The 25,615-nt window shown below is 34.1% G+C and overlaps 1 protein-coding gene across 3 annotated transcripts in view; it reads left to right on the forward strand.

The window, feature by feature from the left end:
• The window catches only part of ALMS1 (ALMS1 centrosome and basal body associated protein), a 139,946-nt gene that overhangs the window by 93,312 nt on the left and 21,019 nt on the right, over positions 1–25,615 (forward strand). For all 3 annotated transcript variants that reach the window (XM_032497834.1, XM_032497835.1, XM_032497836.1), the window contains exons 15-17: positions 3,246–3,380; positions 6,153–6,293; positions 16,193–17,358. In XM_032497834.1, coding sequence (XP_032353725.1) covers positions 3,246–3,380; positions 6,153–6,293; positions 16,193–17,358 — 1,442 coding nt within the window. The remainder of the gene's footprint in view (positions 1–3,245; positions 3,381–6,152; positions 6,294–16,192; positions 17,359–25,615) is intronic.

The following is a 25,615-nucleotide window of genomic DNA, read 5'->3' on the forward strand; positions in this document are numbered from 1 at the left end:
GTAGGGAAATGTAATGACAGTATCTCTGCATACCTATTAGAATAGCTGAAATGAAAAAGATAATACCATGTTGGTAAGAATATAGAACAATAGTACTTATTCACTGCTGGTAAGAATATAAATTGGTAGAGTGATTTTGGAAAGCAATTTGCTATTATCTACTAAGTTACACTAAAGCATAACCTAGCTGTTCTGTTCCTAACTTTATACTCCACAGAGAAGGATGTGCACAAGCACCAGTAGACACACATGAATACTCTTTACAGCAGTTTTTGTTACAGCTCCAAACTGGAAATTACCCAGATGTCCATTATTTTTTCCAGTAGTGTGGATAAATTGTGGCATATTAACATTATTGACTACTAACCGGCAAATAAGAATGAGTAAAGGACAAATATATGTTATAGCACTTAATGAATCTTACAAATATAATGTAAGAGAAGAAAGCGAGACATAAAAGAAAATGTGCTGTTTCATTCCATTTATACAAAATTCAGAAGTAAAAGTAATTTGTTGCATTTAAAATGGGGTGTTATGCTCAGCCTGGGAGAGATTGGAAGAATGAGAGGAGCATGTAGGCTTCTAGCCAGATTTTTTTTTTTTAACCCGGGTACATGTTCACTTTTTGACAATTCACTGAGCTCTGTGTTCATTTCTTGGTACATGCCTTCTGATACACAATGCAAAAGATTTTTTTTTTAAAGATACCTCTTTGGGGGTAAGGAAACAACAACTCAGTGATAGAGCACAAACTTAGCAAGCACGGGGTCCTGCGTTCAATCCCCAGTACCTCCATCAAAAAAAAAAGGTACCTCTTTTAAAAACAACAAAAAATAAGGTACTTAAAAATGAATCTAACAAAGGACATGCAAGAATAATGTAGAGAACATGGTAAAACTTCACTAAACTATATTAAGGAACACCTAAATAATGGGAGAGTTATACAAAAATAATATATTACAGATGTCGGTTCTCACCAAATTAACTTCTAAATTCAGTGCATCACTACTCAAAATTCCAGTAGGATTTTTCATGGAACTTGGTAAGCTGATTCTAAATTTTTTATGGAAAATCAAGAAGTATATTTAAAGAGTAAGGTAAGGGAACTTGCCATACCAGACATGAAGATTTACTATATATATATCTTATTTAAGACCTTATTTGCAAAGGAATAAACAGAGAAAGTGGAACAAGTTTATGACCCAGAAACACCTATGAATGCAGAAACATAATATATGACAGAGATGACATCATAATCATGGGAACAGGAGGAACTGCTCAGTTGTGTTTGGGCCACTGATTTTATGTGTAAGAAAACATAAAACCAGATAGATCCTACTGCGCACTAAATAAAAATGTAGTCCAGTGATATTAAATGTAAAAAGGAAAACTTTAAGCTTTTAGAATTTAGGTGTTCATCTTTTGACCATGAAATAATGATTTCTTAAATAAGACATATGAAACACAGACCATGAAGGAAAAAGAAAATAAATGTAATAGTGTTAAAATGAAAAACTTTTTGCACCAAAAGACATCAAACAATTCAAAGACACAGACTGAGAGAAGCTAATTGGTAACTCATACAACCTACAAAGATGTTTTACAATAATGTTGATGTTAATGCTTCTTAATATCAAACAATTAGAAATGTACTACTCAAACATAAAAAAAGAATCAAATAATACCATTTGCAGCAACATGGATGGACCTGGAGATTGTCATACTAAGTGAAGTAAGCCAGAAAGAGAAAGAAAAATATTCTATATTACTTATATATATGTGGAATCTAAAAAAGGAGACAAATGAATTTATTTACAAAACAGAAACAGACTCAGACATAGAAAACAAACTTCTGGTTACCAGCAGGTTAAAGGGGTGGAAAGGGATAAAATGGGAGTTTGAGATTTGCAGATACTGCTATATATAAAAGATATAAACAACAAGGTCCTACTGTATAGCGCAGGGAACTGTATTCAATATCTTGAAATTCCAAAAAGAATAGGAAAAGGTCTATCTAATCTATCTCACTATGCTGCACACCGGAAATTAACACAACTTTGTGAATTGACTGTACTTCAGTTTGTAAAAAAATTAGAAATAGCCTAAAACTGATCAGTAGGTGAACTGATACATTAATTCAATAGATACTACATAACATTGAAAATCAGAGTCACTATGAGTAAATTCCCAAGTCATAATACTGAGTGTAAAAGGCACGTTACTTAAGGTAGTGTTACACCCTTTATGTAAGGTTTAAAGACATGCAAAACAATCTGGTGCATTGTTGATTAAAACATGCAATATAGTTAAAAATTTTTTTTTTCAAAAATGTCCTGGAGGTTGACAGACTCTAAATTCAGTTTTAGTTTGTTACTGAAAAGAGAGAATGGTATTATTGAGGCTTTACACAGGGAATCATTATCGTTATATCTATAATGTTTTATTTATTAAGCTCTATGATAGATACATTGTTGTTCATTATGTTGTTTTTAGTCACCTCTATTGCCTTTCTGATTGCTTTGTTGAAAAATATTCATTCTTAAAGATAGGAAATGAATCTCTTGTCAATCTAATGTATAAACATTATTAACTTTAATAACTGTATTCTAGTTGTTGTATTGGTGACTTTTAATTTATTTACCAACATATTATTTTGCACTTGAGTTTTTTCATGTGATAAAAAAGAAAAAGCTGATTTTAAAAGACCAATAAGGTAGATAAATCTCTTACAAGTATGACCAAAAAAAAAAAAAAAAACCTAAGTATAGATAAGTTTAAAAGGATACAATCTCAGATTTTAAAAAATTACATGAGTACTATATATAAAATCTAGATGATACAGATACTTTTCTAAGATTACATGTAATAACGAAATTTGCTCCGTAAGTGACAAAAACTGTGAATAGGCGAAAGGACTTTATAGAGTTGATCAAATCTACTTTTCTGCTTTGAAAAAGATAACCTGATCTGGAGTTTATTTATTTATTTACTTTTTTATTTGCTTACTGTTGCATCAAATCAGCAAAGTCATTGTACGCAAAGAAATATGGAAAACTTTCCAGCCTCTCCCCAAAACTGTCACATGTTATACAGCCCCCCAAACTGTCACAGTTTTTATGTGGTAAGGCCTGAGATGCTTTTTTTCCTAATGTTTTTTGTTTGGGAGTAGGGTGGAGCAGATTACTTGTCTGTGGTGTTTACTACCTTTTCCTTCTCCATGGGATCAAATGATGTTATTATTCCAGATGCTCAAGTTCAAGTTCTCATCACATCAGATGAGAACCTCTCAGAGAAAAACCAGGAAAAGGAGATCTACAGTAAAAGGGTAGTGACCGAGGCTGTCCCACCTGAAGAAGAATCCTTGCAGAAAAACACTACAGGTAGTGGAACTGAATTATCTGCATATTACTTTCTTCTAAAAGGAGTATAAATAGAAAAGTATTCTTAGGGGTGGGGAATAGTTCAGTGGTAGAGCACATGCCTAGCATGCGAGAGGTCCTAGGTTCAATCTCCAATACCTCCATTAAAATTGTTTCTAATTTTTTTAAAAAATAGTAAAGTGTCCTCTGTTCTTGCTTTCTTCAGTCCTCCTCTGTCTTGCTCATATGTGAAATAGAATATTAGCTGTAATTTTTGGTATACATTGGTGGGTAAAATGAACATTTCTGAAAGCTCTTTGTGATATTTCTGGAGTGCTTTATGAATATTGTACACAGGTTAATCTCATTGCCAGAAATTCATCACATAATGGACTTTTAAAAACTTTATTGATAAAAAAAATTGATGCCATGAAATGCTGACTCTCTAATAACATTGTTGTATGTAGACCTTTGTTCTTCAAAAACTTCCTAACTACCTGTCCAGTTATTTTACTTCAATAGGACTTTGGTGATTAAAAATACCTATAAAGGTATTGCTGGATCATATGGTCTTTTTTTTTAAGTCTTTTGAGGAATCTCCCTACTGTTTTCCATAACGGCTATACCAAACCACATTCCTGCCAACAGTGTGGGAGGGTTCCCTTTTCTCCACGCCCACTCCAGCATTTATCATCTGTGCACTTTTGAATAATGGCCATTCTGACTGTTGTGAGATGATACCTCATTGTAGTTTTGATTTGCATTTCTGTGATAATTAGCAATATTTAGCATTTTTTTTTAGTGCCTGTAAGCCATTTGTATGTCTTCATTGGAGAATTTGTTGTTTAGGTCTTCTGCCCATTTTTGGATTAGGCTGCTTTTTTCTTAATAAGTCGTATGAGCTGTTTGTATATTCTGGAAATTAAGCCCTTGTCAGTCTCATCTTTTGCAAATATTTCCTCCCATAGACTTAACGTATGATCCAGCAATCCCACTCCTGGGTATATCCAGAGAGAATCTTAGTTCAAAAAGATACATGTACCCCAATGTTAATAGCAGAACTGTTTACAATAGCCAAGACACAGAAACAACCTAAATGTCCATCAACAGATAACTGGATAAAGAAGTTGTGGTATATTTACACAATGGAATACCACTCGGCCATAAAAAAGAATAAAATAATGTCATTTGCAGCAATATTCATGGACCTGGAGATTGTTATTCTAAGTAAAGTAAGCCAAAAGGAGAAAGAAGAATCCTATATGATATCACTTATATGTGGAATCTTATAAAAAAAAGACAAACTTACTTACAAAATGGAAAGACAGACATAGAAAACAAACTTATGGTTATTGGGTGGGGAAAAGGGTAGAAAGGGATAAATTGGGAGTTCGAGATTTGTAGATACTAACTAATATATCTAAAATAGATAAACAACAAGTTCATATTGTATAGCACAGGGAACTGTATTCAGTATCATGTAGTAACTTATGATGAAAAAATATATGTATGTTCGTGTATGCCTAAAGCATATGCTGTACACCAGAAACTGACACAACATTGTAAACTGACTGTACTTCAATGAAAATATATATATATATATACACACACAGATTAAAAATACCTATAAAGGTGTGTTTAAGTTAGGATCAATTTGTCTCTGAGAGATGAAAACAAAAGCAAAATAACATTGGCTTAAAGAAGACAGAAAAGAGTTATCAAAGCTCTTTCCTTGTTGCTCCAATGTTTTGCCTCCATTCTCATGCTGTAGCCATCAGACCCATATTCCAGCCAGTAGAAGGGAAGAAATGGAAAGAAAAAAAGCATATTCCTTCCTTTAAATACTTTTAATATTTAAATGTATCATTCCCCTTCCATCCTATTGGCCAGGCTTAGTTAACATGGTCACATAAACCTGTGTTGCCAGGGAGGCTGGGAAATGTAATCTGTACTCTGGTAACCATATGCCCAAGTAAGCCAGGTTCTGTTTTAGAGGAAAAGGAAAATGGGTTTTGGAGGACAGCTCATTGTCTCTGCCACAGTTGTGGAGCATAATTAGCCACTTCTCTTTTTCTGTGTATTGCTTTTTTTTTTTTTTTTTCAAAAGCTAATCATATTCTGGGCAACACTTGAAAATTTCACCTCCTTTTTTGCTGTTGCTAAATGAATACTTCAGAAAAAGTTTTGATCATGTTGATCGCATCAAAAAGTTTTCATTGCCCTTATTAAGAATAAGACCTAAACTATTTTAGCCTAGTCTTTCAGAACAGTAGAATTGGCTCCCCAAATTTTCAAATACTAGTTTTCATGTTTTCCTTATGTGTTCTATGATCAAATAAACCACATACTTGCTCTGTTTCCTAAATGTTTATTTGCTTTCCTGACTCAGTTTTTTCTTACGCAGTCACCTTTGCCTCAGATGCCTTTCTGTTTCCATTTCCACGTGTATCCCTCTTAACTGTCTTCTCATCCCCAGATCAATTGTTGCTTTACTCCAGAGTTCTTCCACGATTCTCCCAGCTAGAAGGGCTTTCTCCTCCTTTGAGTATTTGTACTTCTTTATGTGTCTTTCTCTTACAATGTATTTCTTTTACTTTATGTGAAATCTGTTTTTGTACATTTTTTTTAATTCCAGTGTAGATCAACAATTTCTAAATACATTTCTGATTGGTCTTTTTAATTTTTTCTTTAACACCAGAAACAATGCCTTTCTCTGGTAGATACTTGAGAAGTATTTTAAAATAATTTCTGTCAACTTCCTGTCTGAATATTGTATTAATTTCTTTCTCTTAGTTTCCAGTGATGCTACTGTCTCAGAGCTCTCAGCTCAATTACAAGACGTGAAGACTGGTAACATACCAGACACCAAAGCCATTGAACAGAAAGAGGAGATCCAAAGTAAGAGGACAGTTCCTAAGGAAGCCTGGCCAAAAGGTAAGGAACCCTTACAGATAGATAATGCAGGTAATGGGGTTGAGGGGGGGGGCTCATGTGGAGCGGGGAGCTCAAACATCTATGTCTATGTGTTTCCACTTAATTCTGATAAGAATATAACTTCATAATTTAAACAGGGCTCCATTTTTAAAATTGTTTTTGCGTTTTTATGCAGATCAGTGCTACTCTGTTTATGTGGATGTACATATTGACTTATGCAATAATTATTCTTCTTGGAAAAGATATTGGCAACTTAGAAATAAAATTACAGATAAATACCTGAGACTGATGGTATTAGAAGGGAAGTATCAGTATCAATTCTGAAACGGGAAAGTTTAAAACATTCCAGAAGTCTATGACAAAAACAAAGAGCCTCAAACATTAAACTTTTTAAAAATTACGGTTAAAAAGACCCGAGATCAAATCTATTTATGTTTATCTATGGCCCCCTTTTTCTAATAACATAAAAGCGTGTAGGACACAAGCCATTGCTACCTAACTGTCAAACCTTAACCTCTTAGAGAAATATAGATGAGTAGCCAGATAAGAAAAGAAAGTCATTAAAGACCTTATCTATCCATATTGTGTTTTTAAAATAGTTCAGTTGCAGTTGCTCACATCAAGATTATATTAGATGAATGATTTTCCACAAGGGCTCCAAGAATGCGTGCTGGGGAAAGAACAATCTCTTAAACAAATGTTGGAAAATCGGATATCCACATGCAAAAGAATGAACTTGGACCATTCCTTCTTACCATGTACAGAATTTACTGAAATGGATCAGAGATTTAAACGTAAGAGCTGAAATTATAAAACACTTAGAAGAAAACATAGGTGAAAAGCCTTGTGACGTTGGATTTGGCAGTGAGTTCTTAGATATGACACCAAAAATACTTGCAACAAAAGCAAAAATTAATAAATTATACTATATTAAAATTTAAAACTGTGCATCAAAGGACACATTAAACAGAGTGAAAAGGCAACCTGTAGAATAAGAGAAAATATTTGCAAATCATGATAAGTGGTTAATACCCAGATTATATATGGAACGTCTATAACTCAACAACAACAACAAAATCCAATTTAAAAATAGGTAAGCTTGTAGTAGCTTATGGTGAAAAAATATGAAAATGAATATATGTATATTCATGTATGACTGAAAAATTGTGCTTTAGACCAGAAATTGACACAATATTGTAAACTGACTATATAACTCAATAAATAGGTAAAGAACTCAAATAAACAGTTCTCCAAAGAATATGCATATATATGGATGGTTAACAAGCATGTGAAAACATGCTTAATATCACTAATCATCAGAGAAATACAAATCAAAACCACAGTGAGATAGGTAGTATCAAAAGAACAGAGAATAACAATTGTTGGCAAGGATGCAGAGAAATTAGCACTCTTGTGCAATGTTGGTGGATATATAAAATGGTACAGCCATTATGGAAAACAGTATGGAGGTTCCTCAAAAAATCAAAAATAGAATGACCACATGACCGAGCAAGCCCACTTTTGGGTATATATCCAAAAGAATTCAAAACAGTATCTCAGAGATATCGGCAGACCCATGTTCACTGCAGCATTACTCACAGTAATCAAGATACGGAAACAACCCACATGTCCATCAACAGGTGAATGGATAAAGAAAATGTATGCACATACAATAGAATATTAGGCAACCTTAAAAAAGAAGAAAATTCTGTCACATGCCACAGTATAGGCAAACCTCAAGAACATTGTGCTAAGTGAAATAAGCCAGTCACAAAAAGGCAAATACTGTATATTCCACCTATATGAAGTATCTAAAGTAGTGAAAATCATAGAAACAAAGCAGAAAAGTCATTGCCAAGGGCTGAGGAGAGAAGGGAAGGAGAATTAGTGTTTTGTGGATACAGAGTTTCAGTGTTACAAGATGAAGATATTCTAGAGATCTATTATACAACAGTGTGAACAGACTTAACTACTGAACGGTACACTTAAAAATGGTTATGAAGTTAGATTTAATCTTATGTGTGTTTTATCACAATTAAAGATGAATGTATAAGATGAAAAAACAGAACATTGCCGCTCTGCAATGGGTTGTGTAGGAGACATAGCTTGTAAAGGAAAGATGGAAATATAATTTGCAAAAGCATATTCTAGAAGACAGAAGAAAATGTTTCTTAAATGTTTTGCCCTCTGAATAATTATAGAAGACACGTAGTGTATTAAAAGTTAAGCTAATAATGACATGTAAAGAGATATTTAAGGGATCAGAGAACAAATTGAAGGGGGAAATTGTACCCATTAAGAGAAAAAGGAGATGAAAGCAATCAGAAAAAATAGTTTGAGGATGGACAGTGAAAATCCAACACGATGTCTCCTGATATCTCTAAAGAAGGTAACGTCAACAAAAAAATAAGACGTATAAAGAAAACTGAGCCTGCAATTTAAAAGGACATACCAAGTCCTGGGAAACTTTACATGTAATAATCAACAACCCCCCCCCAAAAAAATAATAATCAACACCCAGACGTTTGTTGGTGACAGTACTGAACTTCAAAGAAAAAGAGATTGTACAGGCATCCACACAGAAAAGAAAAGGGAAAAAGCAGAAAGATCAGAAGGGGAACACGCAGAGAAAAGGGAGGCTTAAGGAAATACAAGTGAGCTAATTCCATCCTTAAAGTTGATAAATCAAGAAATACATTTGTAAGTATACTGTTTAAAATAAAAAGTTACCTCTTAAGAGCTAAAATCAAACTGTGAAATATCCAAAATATTTAGAGAAAAGATAGGAATCGCAGGAGGGTGGTGGGAGAAGTGAATTTGTAACAAAAGAAAAATACCATAAATGAGAGCATATATAGACTATATTCTTTATATAGAACATATATAGAATACATAGAGCATATAAGACTATACAAAAAACCATGTATGGCGGGGAGGGTATAGCTCAAGTGGTAGAGCACGTGCTTAGCGTGCACAAGGTCCTGGGTTCAATCCCCAGCACCTCCTCTCAAAGTAAATAAGTAAGTACTTCTCCCCTCAACAAAAAAATTTAAAATAAATAAATAAAAATTTAAAAATAAAATAAAATAAAAATAAGCATATATGGAATAAATTCACCTACTAAAAAAACTTCTCAGGTTAGGTTAAAAAACAAACTTGAGTTCCACACAGTATAGCCAACACCCTGAAACTAAAATGACAGGAAAGTTGAAAGGAAAACCAGGGACATATCAAAAAGAGATTTGGAGGCATGATATTAATATAAATAAGAATAAATTCAACACAAAAAGTATTGCAGGAATTAAGGAGGAATATTTTTATGCAGATTTGCAAACCATAGTGAGGCTATAACATAAATCTTTAAACATGAAAAGACATTAAAAATAAAACAAACTGGGAGCACTATCAATAAGGAAGTTTATTGTTGTCTTAGAAAAGAATGAAGATACAGAATTATATGAAAACAGTGCTTGATACATTGTTAAGCAGTAGGTACGTAAGCAGGGAGAGGGAAAATTTGCTTGTTGGGGGGAAAGTACAAAACATGCCATAAACGAATAAAAAACCCTAGAGGATCTTCAAGGAGAAATGCATTATACAGAACAATAGAGAGCTTGAACACATACTTAGCCCATGACAAACCGCAAAAATGAAATTTAAAAAAAAGAAAAGTTAGAAAACTATCTGGGAATAATGCAAATAACAAGGTTGATGCATTACTGTTGCTTTGTAGTAAGTTTTGAAATTGGGAAGTGTGAGTCCTCCAACTTTATCTTATTTTTCAGGATTGTATTAGCTCTTCTGGGTCTCTTACAATTCCATATTAATTTGGAATCAGCTTGGCAATTTCTACTAAGAAATAAGCTAGAATTCTGACAGGGATTGTGTTCAATCAGTTTGGTGATGATTGCCTTAACAATGTTAAATCTTCTAATCCATGAGCATGAGATTTTTTTCATTTATTTAGATCTTTAATTTCTTTCCATAATGTTTTGTAGTTTTCAAAGAGTAAGTTTTGTACTTTTTTGGTTAAATTTACATTAATTTTAAAAATGTTTTGATGCTATCATGAACAGAATGGTTCTCTTAATTTCATTTTAGTTTGTTAATTGCAAGTATATAATAATACAATTTTTATATTTAACTTTTATCCTGTAACCATGCTGAATTTGCTTATTAGTTCTAATAGATTTTTAATGTATTCCTTAGAATTTTGTAGATACAAGATCTTGTCATCTGTGAACATAGTTTTTCCTCTTCCTTTGAAATCTCCATGCCCTTTTGTTTTTTTTTTCTTTCCCATAATTGCCCTGACTAGCACCTCCAGTGCAGTGTTGAATACAGTGGAAAGAGCAAACATCCTTGTTACAGTCTAGGGGGCAGGCATTCTCTCTTTCATAACTGAGAATGATTTTAGCTGTGAATTTTTCATAGATGCCCTTTACTAAATTGAAGTTCCCCTCTAGTCCTATTTTGCTGAGTGTTTTTAATCAAGAAAGGGGTTGGAGTTTGTCAAATGCTTATTCTGGGTCTTTTGAGATGATCAAGTGAGTTTTATTTTTTATCCTATCAGTTGATCTTTGGATGTTGAATCAACCTTGCATTTGTGGGTAAATCCCACTTGGTCATGGTGTATAATTCTTTTTATGTGTTGCTGGATTTAATTTGCTAGTATTTTGTTGAGAAATTTTATGTCCCTATCTATAAGAAATATTGTCCCGTAGTTTTCTTGTGATGTCCTTCTTGTCCTGTTATCAGGATAACACTGGCCTTGTAAAGTGAATTAGAAAGTGTCCCTTTCTCTTTGCTTTTTAGAAGAACTTATGGAAAATTAGTATTAACTCTATAAATGTTTGGTAGAATTCATGGGTGAAGCCATCTGGGCCTGGACTTTTCTTTATAGGTAATTTTTTTAATTACTAATCCATACTCTTCACTTGTTTTAGGTCTTTTCAGATTGCCTGTTACTTCTTCAGATAGTTTCAGCAGTTTGTGGCTTTCTAGGAATGGAATCTGCCCATTTTATCTACATTATCTAGTTTTTTGGCATATATAGTTCATAGTAGTCCTTTATAATCCTTTTCATTTCTGTAAATAAAATTTATTTATTGATGTGACTTATTTTTTTCTTGGGCAGTCTAGCTAAAAGTTTACCAATTTTGTTGCTCTTTTTAAAGAACTAGCTTTTGGTTTCAATTATTTTTCTCGTTTTAAAATTTTTCTAAATTTTATTAACTTCCACTCTGATCTTTATGATTTCCTTTTTTCTGCTTGCTTTAGTTTTAGTTTGTCCTTTTTCCAGTGTCTTAAGGTAGAAGCTTAGATTTCTTTACTTGGAATCTTTCTTCTTTCTTGATATAAGTGTTTACAAGTATGGATTTCCCTCTAAACTTTAGCTGCATCCCTGTAAGTTTGTCATTCATTACATAGTATTTTATGTGTTCTCTTTTGATTTCTTCTTTAACCTATAAATTATTTAGGAACATTTTGTATAGTTTTCACATATTTGAGTTTCCCAAATTTTATTCTGCTGTTGATTGCTAATTTTATTCTGTTGTGATTAGAGAACATACTTCGTCTTATTTCTGTCATTTTAAATTTATTGAGGTTTGTTTTATGGCCCAACGTTTGATCTGTCTTGGCAAATATATTCTATATGTACTTTAGAAGAATATATATTTTTGTTGTTGGGTGGAATGTTTTATAGATGTCTGTTAGGTCTAGCTGCTTTATAGTGTTCAAGTTTTCTGTTTCCTTATTAATCTGTGTCTAGTTCTATTCATTATTAAAAATGCAGTTTTGAAGTCTCCAACTTTTGTTGTTGAATTGTCTCTCTCTCTCATTCCATAGGTTGCCCTTTCACTTTCTTGATTGTTTCTTTTGCTGTATAGAAACTTTTTAGTTTAATGTAATACCACTTGTTTATTTTTGTTGTTGTTGCCTGTATTTTTCATGTCATGTCCATGAAACCATTCCTAAGACTAATGTCTTGAAGCTTTTCCCCTGTTTCCTCCTAGAAGTTTTACAGATCTTCCATATAAGTCTCTGATCCATTCTGAGTTGACTTGTGTGTATGGTGTAAGATATGGGTCCACTTCATTCTTTTGCATGTGGATATCCAGTTTTTCAACACCACTTGAAACCATTTGTTATTTTCCCACTGTGTATTCTAGGCATGCTTGTTGAAGATTAGTTGATTTATTTCTGGGCTCTGTAATTCTGTTCTGTTAGTATCAAATAACTTACCTTTTCCTGCCTTATTTTCCTCTACTCCCTCTGCTTTATAAGTTACATAAGCTACACAAACTAAATGTTTATACTCACTTATTTGCTCAGTGCTTTCCCACTTTTATGCTTTGGTCATGCAATGAGCAAATGATGGAGTGGGAGGAAAGACCAGCATGATTGGAGTATAATTATCAAGGAGGAGAGTGATGCGTGGTGAAGTAGGAGAGTGATATAGTACTTGTATACCTTGTTAAGGAGCCTGGATTTTGTTATAAGTATAAGAGAAAGCCACTGAAAGTTGTTAAATAGAAAAATGAGAGGGCCAATTTACATTTTTAAAAGATTACTTTGACCACTACTTGAAAAATAGATTGGAAGGGGACAAGAATGGACATGCAGAATTGTGGGAGGAAATAGAAGTGGACAGATACATGGTTGTTGGGTGAGGGATTAATGGAAAGAACAGAAAGTTGTGGGAGATGAAAGTATCAAGAAAAACTCCCAGGTTTCTGTTTGGGTTTGAGTGTGTGCCATTTTCAGAGATGCAGATGATTGAGAGAGGTACAATTTGAGAGGAGGGTAGAATAGAGTTCATTTAGGGACATTTAAAATTTGAGATGGCTATGGGATCCAAGTGTGTATCAATTATGTAGTTGAATATGAATCTGGAGCTCAAGAGAGAAGTCATAACTTGAAATACAAAGTTGAGAGCATAAAGTTTCATGTGAGTTAACAGTATAAAGATGGTACTAAATCCACAGGGAGGGATGAGGTCACCTAGAAAGAGAATATAGAATGAGAACATTCTCAGGAACTGGCCACACATTGGGTCATTGATCATCTTAGCAATAGTAGTTTTAGTCTAGTTATATGGCTATCCTCTGGTTGAAAAAGTGATTTGGAGTAGGTAAGACATAAAGAAAAGAAAAAATACATTTTTCTCTTTAGAAACTTGGCTGTAAAGAGGAGCAAAGAAAGAAGATATGTGGATTTTCTAAGGATATGATATAGTAAGTGATACTTTCAAGATGTTGGAAATGATACAGTAAAGAGAGAGAGCCTGAAGGAATAAGAGAGATATGCTAGGGAATGGAATCAAGATCTTGAAAGGAAGATGAGTTGGGCTCCAGAGCGCTAGTGGGGGGACTTGCCTTTAAAAGGAAGTGGGTTAGTTCTACTACTGCATCTGAAAAGGTTGTAGGTGCTGGTGGACTGGCAGAGTGTGGCATTAGGGTTCCCTACATCTCTCTGCCCAGAATGTTTTTCACTTGCTGTCTTTTTGGTTTAGCTCTCATTTTTATTTCATACTTCAGCCTCGTCAGAGAAGCCTTCTCTAACTACCATTTCCCATTTAAGTTACTCTTACATCACTTTGTTTTCATCCTACATAGCCCTTAGTACAGTTTCTAATTATATAGCTACCATCTCAAGTACCTACAGAAACTAAGCAAAATCTCCCAATTTTTACAGTTTGCTAGATAATTCTTAAATTGTAGAGTCTTTTTTAAATTGAGTTATAATTGTCATGTAACATTATTTTAGTTTTAGGCATAAATGATTTGATACACGTATACACTGAAATGGTTAACACATAAGTTTAGTTAACATCTCTCACCACACATCGTTACAATTTTTCTCTTGTGATAGGAATTTTTAAGATCTACTCTTAGCAACTTTCAGATATGCAATACAATATTTTTAAATATAGTCACCATGCTGTATGTTACATTCCCAAGATTTATTCATCTTAAAACTGGAAGTTTGTAACTTTTGACCACCTTCATCCATTTTACACACCGAAACCCCATCCCTGCCTCTGACCACCACAACCTGTTTTCTGTATCTATGAGTTCAGTTTTGGCTTTTTACTTTTAGATTCCACATATAAGTGATTTCTTACAGTATTTGTCTTTCTCTGTCTTATTTCACATAACATAATGTCTTCAGGGTACATCTATGTTGTCACAAATGGCAGAATTTCCTTCTTTTTTATGGCTGAATAATATCCCATTGTGTGTGTGTATAATATATACACATATACATATACACATATACACACATATATATACACACACCATATTTTCTTCATTCATCCATCAATGAACACTTAGGTTGTTCCCATGTCTTGGCAATTTTAAATAAAGCTGAAATGAACACGGTTGTCCAAATACCTCTTCAGGATCCTGCTTTCAGTTCTTTTGTGTACAGACCCAGAAGTGGAATTATGTTGACTATGTTCCCTCTATACCTACTTTGTTGAGAGTTTTTATCATGAATGGATGTTGAATTTTGTCAAATGCTTTTTCTGTATCTGTTGAGATGATCATATGATTTTTGTCCTTTATTTTTTTTAATGTCATGTATCACTATTAGTTTGCAGGTGTTGAACCATTCTTGCATACTTGGAATAAATTCCACTTGATCACAGTGTATATCTTTTTAATATATTGTTGAATTTGGTTTGTTAATATTTTGTTGAGGATTTTTTGCATCTATGTTCATCAGGGATATTGGCTTGTAATTTTCTTTTCTTACAGCCCCCTTGTCTGGGTCTCAGGGTTATGCTGGCCTTGTAAAATAAGTTTGGAAGTGTTCTCTCCTGTTTTTTTTTTTTTTTTTTTTTTTTTTTTTTGGTGGGAGAATTTGAGGTTTCATATTAATTACTCTTAAATGTTTGGTAGAATTCAACAGTGAAACCACCTGGTCCTGGACTTTTGTTTGTTGGGAGGTTTGACAGTCTTTTCATACGTTAGATATAACAGCAGATTCCATGTATCCCACATGGAAATTGTCTTAGGGATTCCCAGAGTATTTAGTGAAAACTCTGATTACCAATAATCTATAAAGGAAATGGAAAGGATCCCATAGTTACAAATAATACCTTGTTGCATGTGTATGTCTTTATTTTTACTGACTTAGAACTTCAGAAATGTTTATTGAAACCATATTAGTGTCTACAATTAGGGTTTATGATTGCAAGATGTTCTGCATCTAAAAAATGCCTATTTTGTTATAGGATAATGAATGTCAAAATGTGAAAGTGAAAGATGGTAAATTTTATGTTAGGTGTATTTTACCACTATAAAAAAATTAGGAAGTTGGAGGGTGGGAGGAAATGTGAAGATGGTTCACAAAAAGGAATTTTTAAAAGCTCTATAACATGTAAAGAGTTGTTTTTTTTTAATCATATCCATTTAATTACTGATGATAAAAATGAAGTCTCAGGTTTCCTAGCTGAAAATGAGGTTAATAATAACCTATCTCTCAGTTTTATCCATGAGATTGAATTAGAAGGTTAAAAAAAAAACAGATATAGAGCATATACCATAATACTCCACACATAGCAAGCAGTGAATACACAGCAGCAGCTGTACAATCCAGAGAACTAAAGTGCCCTCCTCAAGGTCACACAGCAAGTCTCTGGGAGAGTCCAGACCAGAACCCGGATCTTTTCACCCTGAGTCTCTTAAACTGTTATCAGGCCAATCTGGCCACTAGGCACAAGGCATGAATTCTTTTTGCATGCAGTGAATTTTCTGAAACTTTATATAAACTATTCTTTCCTTCAATCTTTGTTCTGTATCTAAAAGAATTAAATGTGAATACTGTTTTTAAGGAGAATGCAAATATTTTGAAAGACCTTCAAAAATCTTTTTTTTTCTCCTTTTCAGAGTCCAGATGTCATTCAGAGTATGAAAATACTACCCATTCTGTCTTCAAGTCAGCTAAGTTTTACTTTCATCATCCAGTGCACCTACCAAGTGATCAAGATTTTTGCCATGAATCCTTAGGAAGGAGTGTTTTCATGAGACATTCTTGGAAAGATTTATTTCAGCGTCATTCAGACAAACAAAGGGAACACACTTGTCTTCCTCCCCCTTATCAAAATGTGGAAAAGACAAAGACAGATTATACCAGAGTAGAGAGCCTCAGTATCAATGTAAACTTGGAAAACAAAGAAGTGAAGCATACTACTAAAAGTCAGGCTAGAGATTATCCAAAAAGTGACAAGCAAGTTGATGATCCAAAAAAGGATGATAAGGCCAGCCCACAGCTAACCACTCAGCACCCTGTGAGTTTGAATGAACTCTGGAACAAGTTTCAGGAGCGACAGAGGCAACAGAAACCTCCTGTCAGTGGCAAGAAAGAACTTTCATTGGTGGAACGACTTGATCGTTTGGCTAAGCTTCTTCAGCATCCCATCACATACTCTCTCCAGACCTCAGAAAGCACACAGGATGAGAGCAGAGAGGAACAAGATGTTAAGGGATGGACTGGTAGACAGCAACAGCAGAAACACAAGCTTCAGAAAAAGAAACGGTATAAAAGCCTGGAGAAATACCATAAAAACACAGGTGATCTTAAAAGAAGCAAGGTGCTTTCTACCCATCAAGCTGAGAGGTCCAATCAGATTAAAATTGAACAGATTAAATTTGATAAATATATTCTGAGAAAACAGCCAGGTTTTCATTGTAATTTAAATAACACTTCTTCAGATTCTAGACCCTCAGAGGAGAGTGATCTGTTCACAGATACCACCACCAATATCCTTTCCACCACCACTTCTCCTGTGGAATCAGATATATTGACCCAAACAGATAAGGAGTTGGCTTTGCATGAGAGGAGCAGCTCTGTTTCCACCATTGACACTGCCCGATTGATCCATGCTTTTGGCCATGACAGAGTTTGTCTGTCACCCAGGCGAACTAAACTATACAGCAGCATCACTGACCATCAGAGGAGATACCTTGAGAAGCAGAGCAAGAAATACAAGAAAGCACTGAATACACGTTACCCCCAGATTACTTCCGAGCACACCAGAAGGAAGCACATCCAGGTACATGGCTACAAATTCCATCTGGCAGTGTGACTTCCTTTTTCATGGACTTTTTAGTTAAGCTTTGCACACAGGTGAAAAAAAAAGCCAGTTGCCCTTTCCTCACTGTAACATTTCTTACCAACTAGAAAAGAGTGAGAAAGTGTAGTACAGTGCTCTTGTGAGTTGTCATTTCTTTCGTCAAACTCATTTACGAATTACTCTTCGGATGAAAGGCTTTGGTGTCAAATGCTTCAGAATCTGCAAAGTATACCCTTGGGACCTGGGAGCGTAGAGTTTAGAATGACCTCCATTCTGAACAATATTACCTGTTTTTTTCCCTCTGTTTTGGCTTTTGTTTATTCATTCCTCTCTGTCTTTTAAGAAATTTTGAGATGCTTTTAAGCACACACACATACACACATAAGTAAATAAGTAATACTATATGATTTTTTTCAAGTAAGTAAAGAATTGGAATGATAGAAAATTAAATTGAAGCCAGAGAGAGGTCAGCTACAACATGATTTTAAAAATAAATAAGTGAAGAATTAAGAGTGGCGGGAAGACAAGTTGATACTTTGTGGATATGGTTGGTAAAAGTGAGCCACAAATTTTGCTCCATGTCTCCCAGCAGTTAATGTTGCTAGAACTTTGTGATTAATTACACAAGTTCTGTAATATAAAAAGAAACTAAGTTTTCAAAAGCATTACAGATATTTCTGGTACTAAGACCTAAGAAAATTTCATTTGTCCTCATAAAGAAGGCACTATCGTGTAACAGAGTCTTCAACAGCATCCTTAAAATGTGTTCTAGGTAACAATGCCCATAGAAGGCAAATATAAGGCTTAGATTAGGAAATTCCATAAAGGTAGATCCCAAGGGGTCAATAATTTTTCAGTTTAAATTCCTGTGTATGTATTTTTTTTAGTGGAGATACTGGGGATTGAACCCAGGACCTCACACGTGCTAAGCATGTGCTCTCCTGCTGAGCTTTACCCTCCCCACTATACTTTTGTATGTGTTTTACAATCTATGAGTATAGCAGTAATATATAACTTAAAAGTAAATATCTATTTTGATTATTTGGACTCAAAAATATTTTAGCAGTAGGACCCCATGATCGAGACAATTTGGAGACCACTAATCTAGAGGAAAGGAGGCACAAGACATGCAGACAACTTGCACTGGTATTATTTCTCATAATTGAGTTTTTGGTAGGTATTAAGTGACAGTGATTACATATATATATAGGACAGTATGACTTTTTTTTAAAGTAAATGAAGACTTGAGAAAGACACAGATTGAGGCTTTTTGTTCCATAGAGGAGATGGGGGGAAGGATGCAGATAGAGAGTTTTTCGGTGTGTGTGGCAAAATACATACACATAACATAAAGTTTATAGTTTTGTCATTTGAAAGTGTACAATTCAGTGGCATGAAGTATATTCACACTGCTTTACAACTATCACCACTGTCTAGTCCCAGAACTTCTTTATCACCCCAGTGGAAACCTCATACCCATTAAGTAGTCACTCTCTATTCCCCCTTCCTACCAGCCTCTGACACCTGCTAATCTTCTTTCTGCCTCTGTGAACTTGCCTATTCTAGTTATTTCATATAAGTTGAATCATATAATGTGTAACCTTTGTGTCAGGCTTCTTTCACTCTAGAATAGTATTTTTGAGATATAACCATGTCCTAGCATCATTGCTTTTTATGGCTAAATAATATTCCATTGTAATTTTAGACTACATTTTTAATTTATTCATCCATTCATGGCCTTTTGGATTGTGTCCACCTTTCAGCTATTGTGAATAGAGCTGATATGAACATTTGTGTACAAGCTTTTATTTGAACACCTGCATACAGTTCTTTTGGGTATATACGTAGGAATAGAAATACTGGGTCATATGGTAATTTTATTTTAAGCATATTCAGGAACTGCCAGACTGTCTTCCACAGTGGCTACACCATTTTACATTCCCACCAACAATGTCTGAGGGTTCCAGTTTCTCCACATTCACTAACACTTTTTAAAATGTATGTATGTACGTACGTACGTATGTATGTATGTATGTATGTATGTATTTTTGCCATCCTAATAGATACAAAGTGGTACCTCACACACATTGTCATTTTGATTGTGGTTGGTTTTGCCTTTCTAATGATTGATGATGTTAAGCATCTTCTCATATGCTTATTGGGCATTTTTATATCTTTGGAGAAATGTCTATTCAAGTCTTTGTCCACTTTTTAACTATTTTATTTGTCTTTTTGTTTTTGAGTTGTAAGAGTTCTTTATATATTCTGGATTGTGGAACCTTATCAGATGTGTAATTTGCAAATATTTGCTCCCACTTTCTGGGTTGTCTTTTCACTCACTGCTGTTCTTTGAGGCACAGCAGTTCACTTTTGAGGAAGTCCCAGTGTATCTATTTTTTCTTTTGTTGCTTGTGCTTTTGGTGTCATATCTAAGAAACCATTGCCAAAATCCAAAGTCATGAAGATTTGTCCCTATGTTTTCTTTGAAGAGTTTTATACTACTAGTTCTTTTATTTGCATCTTGGATGTATATTGAGTTCATTTTTGTATATGTGATGGGGTCAAACATCATTCCTTTCCACATGGATATCCAGTTGTCCCAACACCGGTTAGTGAAGAGACTATTCTCTCCCTGTTGAGTGGTCCTGGCATCCTTGTCAAAAATCAGTGGAACATAGATATGAGGGTTTATTTCTGGGCTCTCAATTCTGTTCCTTTGATCTGCATGCCTATCTATATGCCATTACTGCACTGTTTTGATTACTGTAACCTTGTAAGTTTTAAAATTGAGAAGTACAAGTTTTCCAACTTTGTTTTTTTTTAAGAGGCTCTTTTTGGCCCTTGTGTCTACATAAATTTTAGAATCAGCCTTTTCATTTCCACTGAAAAGGTCATTGGGATTTTGATATTAATTGCATTTAATATGTAGCTTACTTTGGGGTTTATTGCCATCTTAACAATATTGTCTTCCAATCCATGAACATAGTCTTTCAATTTATTTAGGTCTTTAATTTCTCCAGCAATGTTTTGTAATTTGCAGGCTACCAGTCTTATACCTTCTTGCTTAAATTTATTCCTAAGTATTTGAATCTGTTCATTATTTTTAAATTTTTATTGTGATAATATACACATAACAAAATTTATTATCTTAACCATTTCCTCTTGTAAATTCTATGTGTTATATTAATTTTTCTTCCAGTTTTATTGATATATTTGTCTTTTAGTAACAAGTGTATTTCACTTAGCATAATGTCTTCAGGGGTCATCCATATTGTACCATCTGACAGGATTGTTTTCCTTTTTAAGATGTGTGTATACCACATTTTGCTTATTCACTCGTGCTTCCACCTTTAGACCATTATGAATGATGCTGTGAGCTTAAGTGTACAACTATCTGTTCAAGACTAAGTTTTCAGTTTTGAGGGTGTACATATCCAGAAGTGGAGTGGCTGAATCATGTTTTTATATTTTTAATGTATGTATTTAATTATTTGAGGAACCATCATACTACTGGTTTCCACAGCAGCTGCACCATTTTACAATCTCACCAACCGCACACAATTTAGTGAATTTTTGTATGTGATGTGAGGTAGTATAGTTTCACTCTTTTGCCTGTGGATATCCAATTGTCTTAGTACCATTTGTTGCACAGACTATTGTTTCCTCTGTCAAATTGTTTTGGTACCCTTGGCAAAAAACAGTTGATCATAAATGTAAGGTTTTTTTTTCTGGACTCTTAATCCTATTTTGTTGACCTATATGTCTCTCTTTATGCCAGTATCATACTGTCTAATTAGGGTAAGACCTCCAACTTTGTTTTTTCTTATTTCAAGATTGTTTTAGCTATCTTGAGTCATAGGAATTTTCAGATCAGCTTGTCAATTTCCAGCCCTCTCCCTCACCAAAAGAGAAGAAAAGACAACTTGAATCTTAGGGATTGCATTGAATCTGTAGGTAAGTTTAGGGAGTATTGCCTTCTTAACAATATTAAATCTAATCCATGAACACTGGATATCTTTCTGTTTATTTAGGTCATCTTTAATTTCTTTCACCGATGTTCATATTTTTTTGCTTCTTTGAAGTTTGGCACTTCTTTCGTTAAAAGTATCCCTAAATATTTGTTCTTTTTAATACCACTGTAACTAGTATGTTTTCTTAAGTTCATTTTGAGATTTTCCTTATTAGTATACAAAAATAGTATACAAGAATACTGTGGGTTTTTTTTTTAATTTATCTTGGATCCTGTAACCTTGCTAAACTGGTTTATAAACTCAAATAATTTGTGTTTGTGTACATGTGTGTGTTTGTGTGTTCCTTAGGGTTTCTGTATAGAATATTGTGTTATCTGCAAATAGAGATAGTTTTCCTTCTTTTTTCCAATCTTAAGTCATTTATTTCTTTGTTGCCTAACTACCCTTGCTATAGAACCTCCAGTACTGTATTAAATAGACGTAGCAAGAATGAATATCCTTGTCTTGTTCCTGATTTTTAGGGAGAAGGCTTTCTGGTCATTAAGCATGATGTTAACTGTGGGTTTTTTTTTTTTTTTTTTTTAATAAATGCTCCTTATCAGGTTGAAGAAGTTCTCTTCTGTTCTGATTTTGTTGAGTGTTTTTTATCATGGAAGGGTTTTGGATTTTGCCATATGTTTTTTCTATGTATAGTGAACTAATCATGTGTTTTCTTCATTTATTCATATGGTGTATTACATTGATTGATAATTGTATGTTGAACCAATCTTACCTTCTTGGGATAAATTCCTCTTGGTTTTGGTGTACAATCCTTCTGTGCTGCTGGATTCAGTTTGCTAGTATTTTGTTGAGGATTTTCCTTCTATACTCATAAGGGGTATTGATCTGTAGTTTTATTGTGTCTTTTTCCTTTGTTATCAGGGTAATACTGTCCTCAGAATGAATTGGAAAGTAATCCTTCTATTTTTGTTTTTTCTTTTTTTTCTTTTTTGAGTTTATGAATGATTGTTGTTAATTCTTCTTTAAATGTTTTTAAGAATTCACCAGTGAATCCTGGTCCTGGGCTTTTCTTTTGAGGAGGTTTTCTGATTACTGACCCAGTCTCTTTATTACAAGTCTGTTTAGATTTTCTGTTCTGCTAGAGTCAGTTTTGGTAAGTTCTTTTTCTAGGAATGTGTCTGTTACATCTAGGTTATCTTAAATTTGTTGACATGTGATTGTTCATAATATTCCTTTATTACCATTTTCATCTCTGTGTGATTGGTAGTAACATCCCCTCATTCATTCTTAATTTAAATGATTTGAGTTTTCCCTCTTTTTTCCCCTGGTGAGTCTGGCTGAAGATTTGTCCATTTTTGTTAGCCTTTTCAAAGAACTAGCTCTTGGCTTCTTTGATTTTTCTCTCTTTTTCATTCTCTATTTCATTTATTTTCATTCTGATTTTTATAATTTCCTTTGTTTTACTTGCTTTGGGTTTTATTTGCTCTTTTTTTCTTCTGGTTTCTTAAGGTAGAAGATGAGATTACAAATTTGAAATCTTTCTTCTTTTCTTATGGACTTTGAGAGTATACATTTCTGTGAGCTCTGCCTTCACTGCATCCCATAAGTTTTGCTATGCTTTGTTTCCGTTTTCATTTATCTCAAAGTATTTTCTAATTTCCCTTGTGCTTTCTTCATTGGCCATTGGTCGTTAAGAGTGTATTGTTTAATTTCCATATATATTTTATCCTTTTTTTTTTTTATTTCCCAGATTTTCTTACTGATTCCAGTTTCATTCCATTGTAGTCAGAGAGCATACTTTGTATTATTTATAATTGTGTCGTGACTTGTTTTATGCCCTAGCATATGGTCTCCTGGAGAGCATTCCATATGTGTATTCTGCTGTTGTTGGTTGGAGTATTCTGTATATGTCTCTCGGATTTCATTGGTTCGTAGTGTTTAAGCCTTCTACTTCCTTACTGCTCTGCTATTTTGAAAGTGTTATATTGCAGTCTCCAACTATTATTGTTGAATTGTCTGTTTTTCCCTTCATTTCTATCAGTTTTGTTTCATATATTTTGGGTATTAATTTTTTCTGGTATCAAGTAACTCTCTATCCCTTGTACATTCAAATTTGCTTTAATTTTAGCAAAAAAAAAAGTTCTAGAATTGTACCCTGGAACATTTTTCCCTTTCCTCTCAACCTGTTTTCTGTCTTAGGAGTGCGGGATGTGGGCAGTGCCACTCATCTAAACATTAGATCTCTACCGTATGTCTTTCTCTTCTAGCATTCTAATTATTTTCATTTCTCGTATCTTTTTCTCTGCATTTCAGAGACTTTTTCAATCTGTAGTCTACTCTGCTGGCTAAGTTTTCTTTATTTTTTATCACATTTCTGTTTTCTGTTGCATAAATTAGTTCTGCGGTGGTGTAATGCTATAATTTTTGTGCTGAGTTTTTTTCTTTGATGCCCATCCTTGGTTTTCCAACACATGGTAGATATTCATTTTTTTTTTAACGAATTGTGTTAATTTTGTTAACTACCTTTTCTTCTCCCTCTGATGTCCTAGCTTATCTTGGCTCTATTTCATTAAGTCCATGTTCTTTTTTTTTAATTTTCTCTAGAGTGAGAGTACAACTTATTTATTGACTAAAATGGGTAAACCTTGCAGCAAAATAAATTCCTTTTCTTTCCCTTCTTTCTTTTTTTCCTTCCTTTCTTCTACTTTAATACTATAGAATATTTTCACAAATCCTTCTCTTTTGTTTTCTGATTACCTTTGTCTCTGAACAGTTCTGTGGAAACCATTTGTTTGACCACAAGGAATGTAATTGAATTCTTTTTGATTGCCTTATTGCCTGTTTACAAGATACTGCTTGAGTGCCCTTCCCAGGACATGGACTTGAAGGCTAATTGTATGTGGCTTGTGTTTCTTTCGCTCCTCAAAGTTTGGGAGAGACAGAGAGATAGTAGTTGATTCTAGGACTCTGGACAGCTATAGCAGGTGACACTTTTCTCTGCCGTTGTTTTGAAACAGATGAACTGGTGGCCACCTTACCAAGTGTGGAAGTAAGGAAAGTATCTCATTCTGTAGCACATGCCCTTAGGGTTTTGTTGTACTACTGTGCAGTCAGCTGGTGGCTGCTTTCATGTCGCTGTTTTGTGGGCAGTGATGTAGCTGAGGCCTTATTTTTTTCTAGCAATTTTTAGTAATGCAAGTCAGATATTTAGACTTGAGAGATTATTTCCCATACCTTTTTCCAACTTCTTCTTGGCCAGAGTGGGTATATAGTAAACCATTCTGGCTAAGGCAGAAGGAGCTATTTTTTCACAGGGAACGTGTCTCCAGTTGGAACATTTTTCTTCCTCTCGAGCCACTTACTACCTCAAGTCCCTTTTCTGAGATACCAGTGGGGTATTCTGAATTTAGCTGACTCACCTTTCACCCTTCTGTATTGTACCCTTCTCTTCCTTCATGTAGGAAGAGCTTCGTGGTGGCTTCTTACATTTATTTCCAGTTGTTCATTAGACATTGTTTCTGGAATTTTGTGGTATGAGTTCAGTTGTTTCCCTAGATTGTGAATATCCTTTTCACTTTTTGAAGCTTTTTGCTTGTGTCTTTCCGTTGTGGAAGGAAAGGTTCATTAAACCTGCCTTGTGCTGTCATATTTTCTAAAATCCATTCAGCTGTTTTCTCCGTGTTTTCTCCCCCTCTCTCTTTAGTGTTTGATGTCTTCCTTTTCTGTAAGCTCCTTCCTCTCAACTAGAACAATATTTATGTTTTTCCTCATCATAGACTGTGGAGTGGAGGACTTACCTGTGAGGACTGCTTCTGCTTATCTTTATTACCAAATATTTTGTCCAAGAAGATATCTGTATTTCTTTTGAGTGTAAAAGTAAAAAGATAACTAAATATAAAGAGTTTAGATAATACAAAAAATATTAAGGTGTTGAAAGTCACCCATAATTCCTACCATCCTGAAATAGTCATGATTAATATTTTCATAAATAAGCTTCCAGGTTTGCATTTTATGATTCACCCACATCTTGGATCTATTTTATTAGGTCTGCGTTCTAATGCAGCTAAACGCCAAATGAAGAAACCTCCACAAGAGCATAAGATGAGAGCTTTATTAATGTTCAATTAAATGTTTACCAATGTTTCTTACGTTTTTATAAAACAGACTGATTTTATATCAGTCTTTACAGTCATGCTCATATATGGAGACAAACAACAGTCCCAAGAAAATGATATCAATCTATGTATATTGCTTTGAAGCTCTAC

The sequence above is a fragment of the Camelus ferus genome, chromosome 15 (genome assembly GCF_009834535.1).
Source record: "Camelus ferus isolate YT-003-E chromosome 15, BCGSAC_Cfer_1.0, whole genome shotgun sequence".
In the NCBI taxonomy this organism is placed as follows: Eukaryota; Metazoa; Chordata; class Mammalia; order Artiodactyla; family Camelidae; genus Camelus; species Camelus ferus.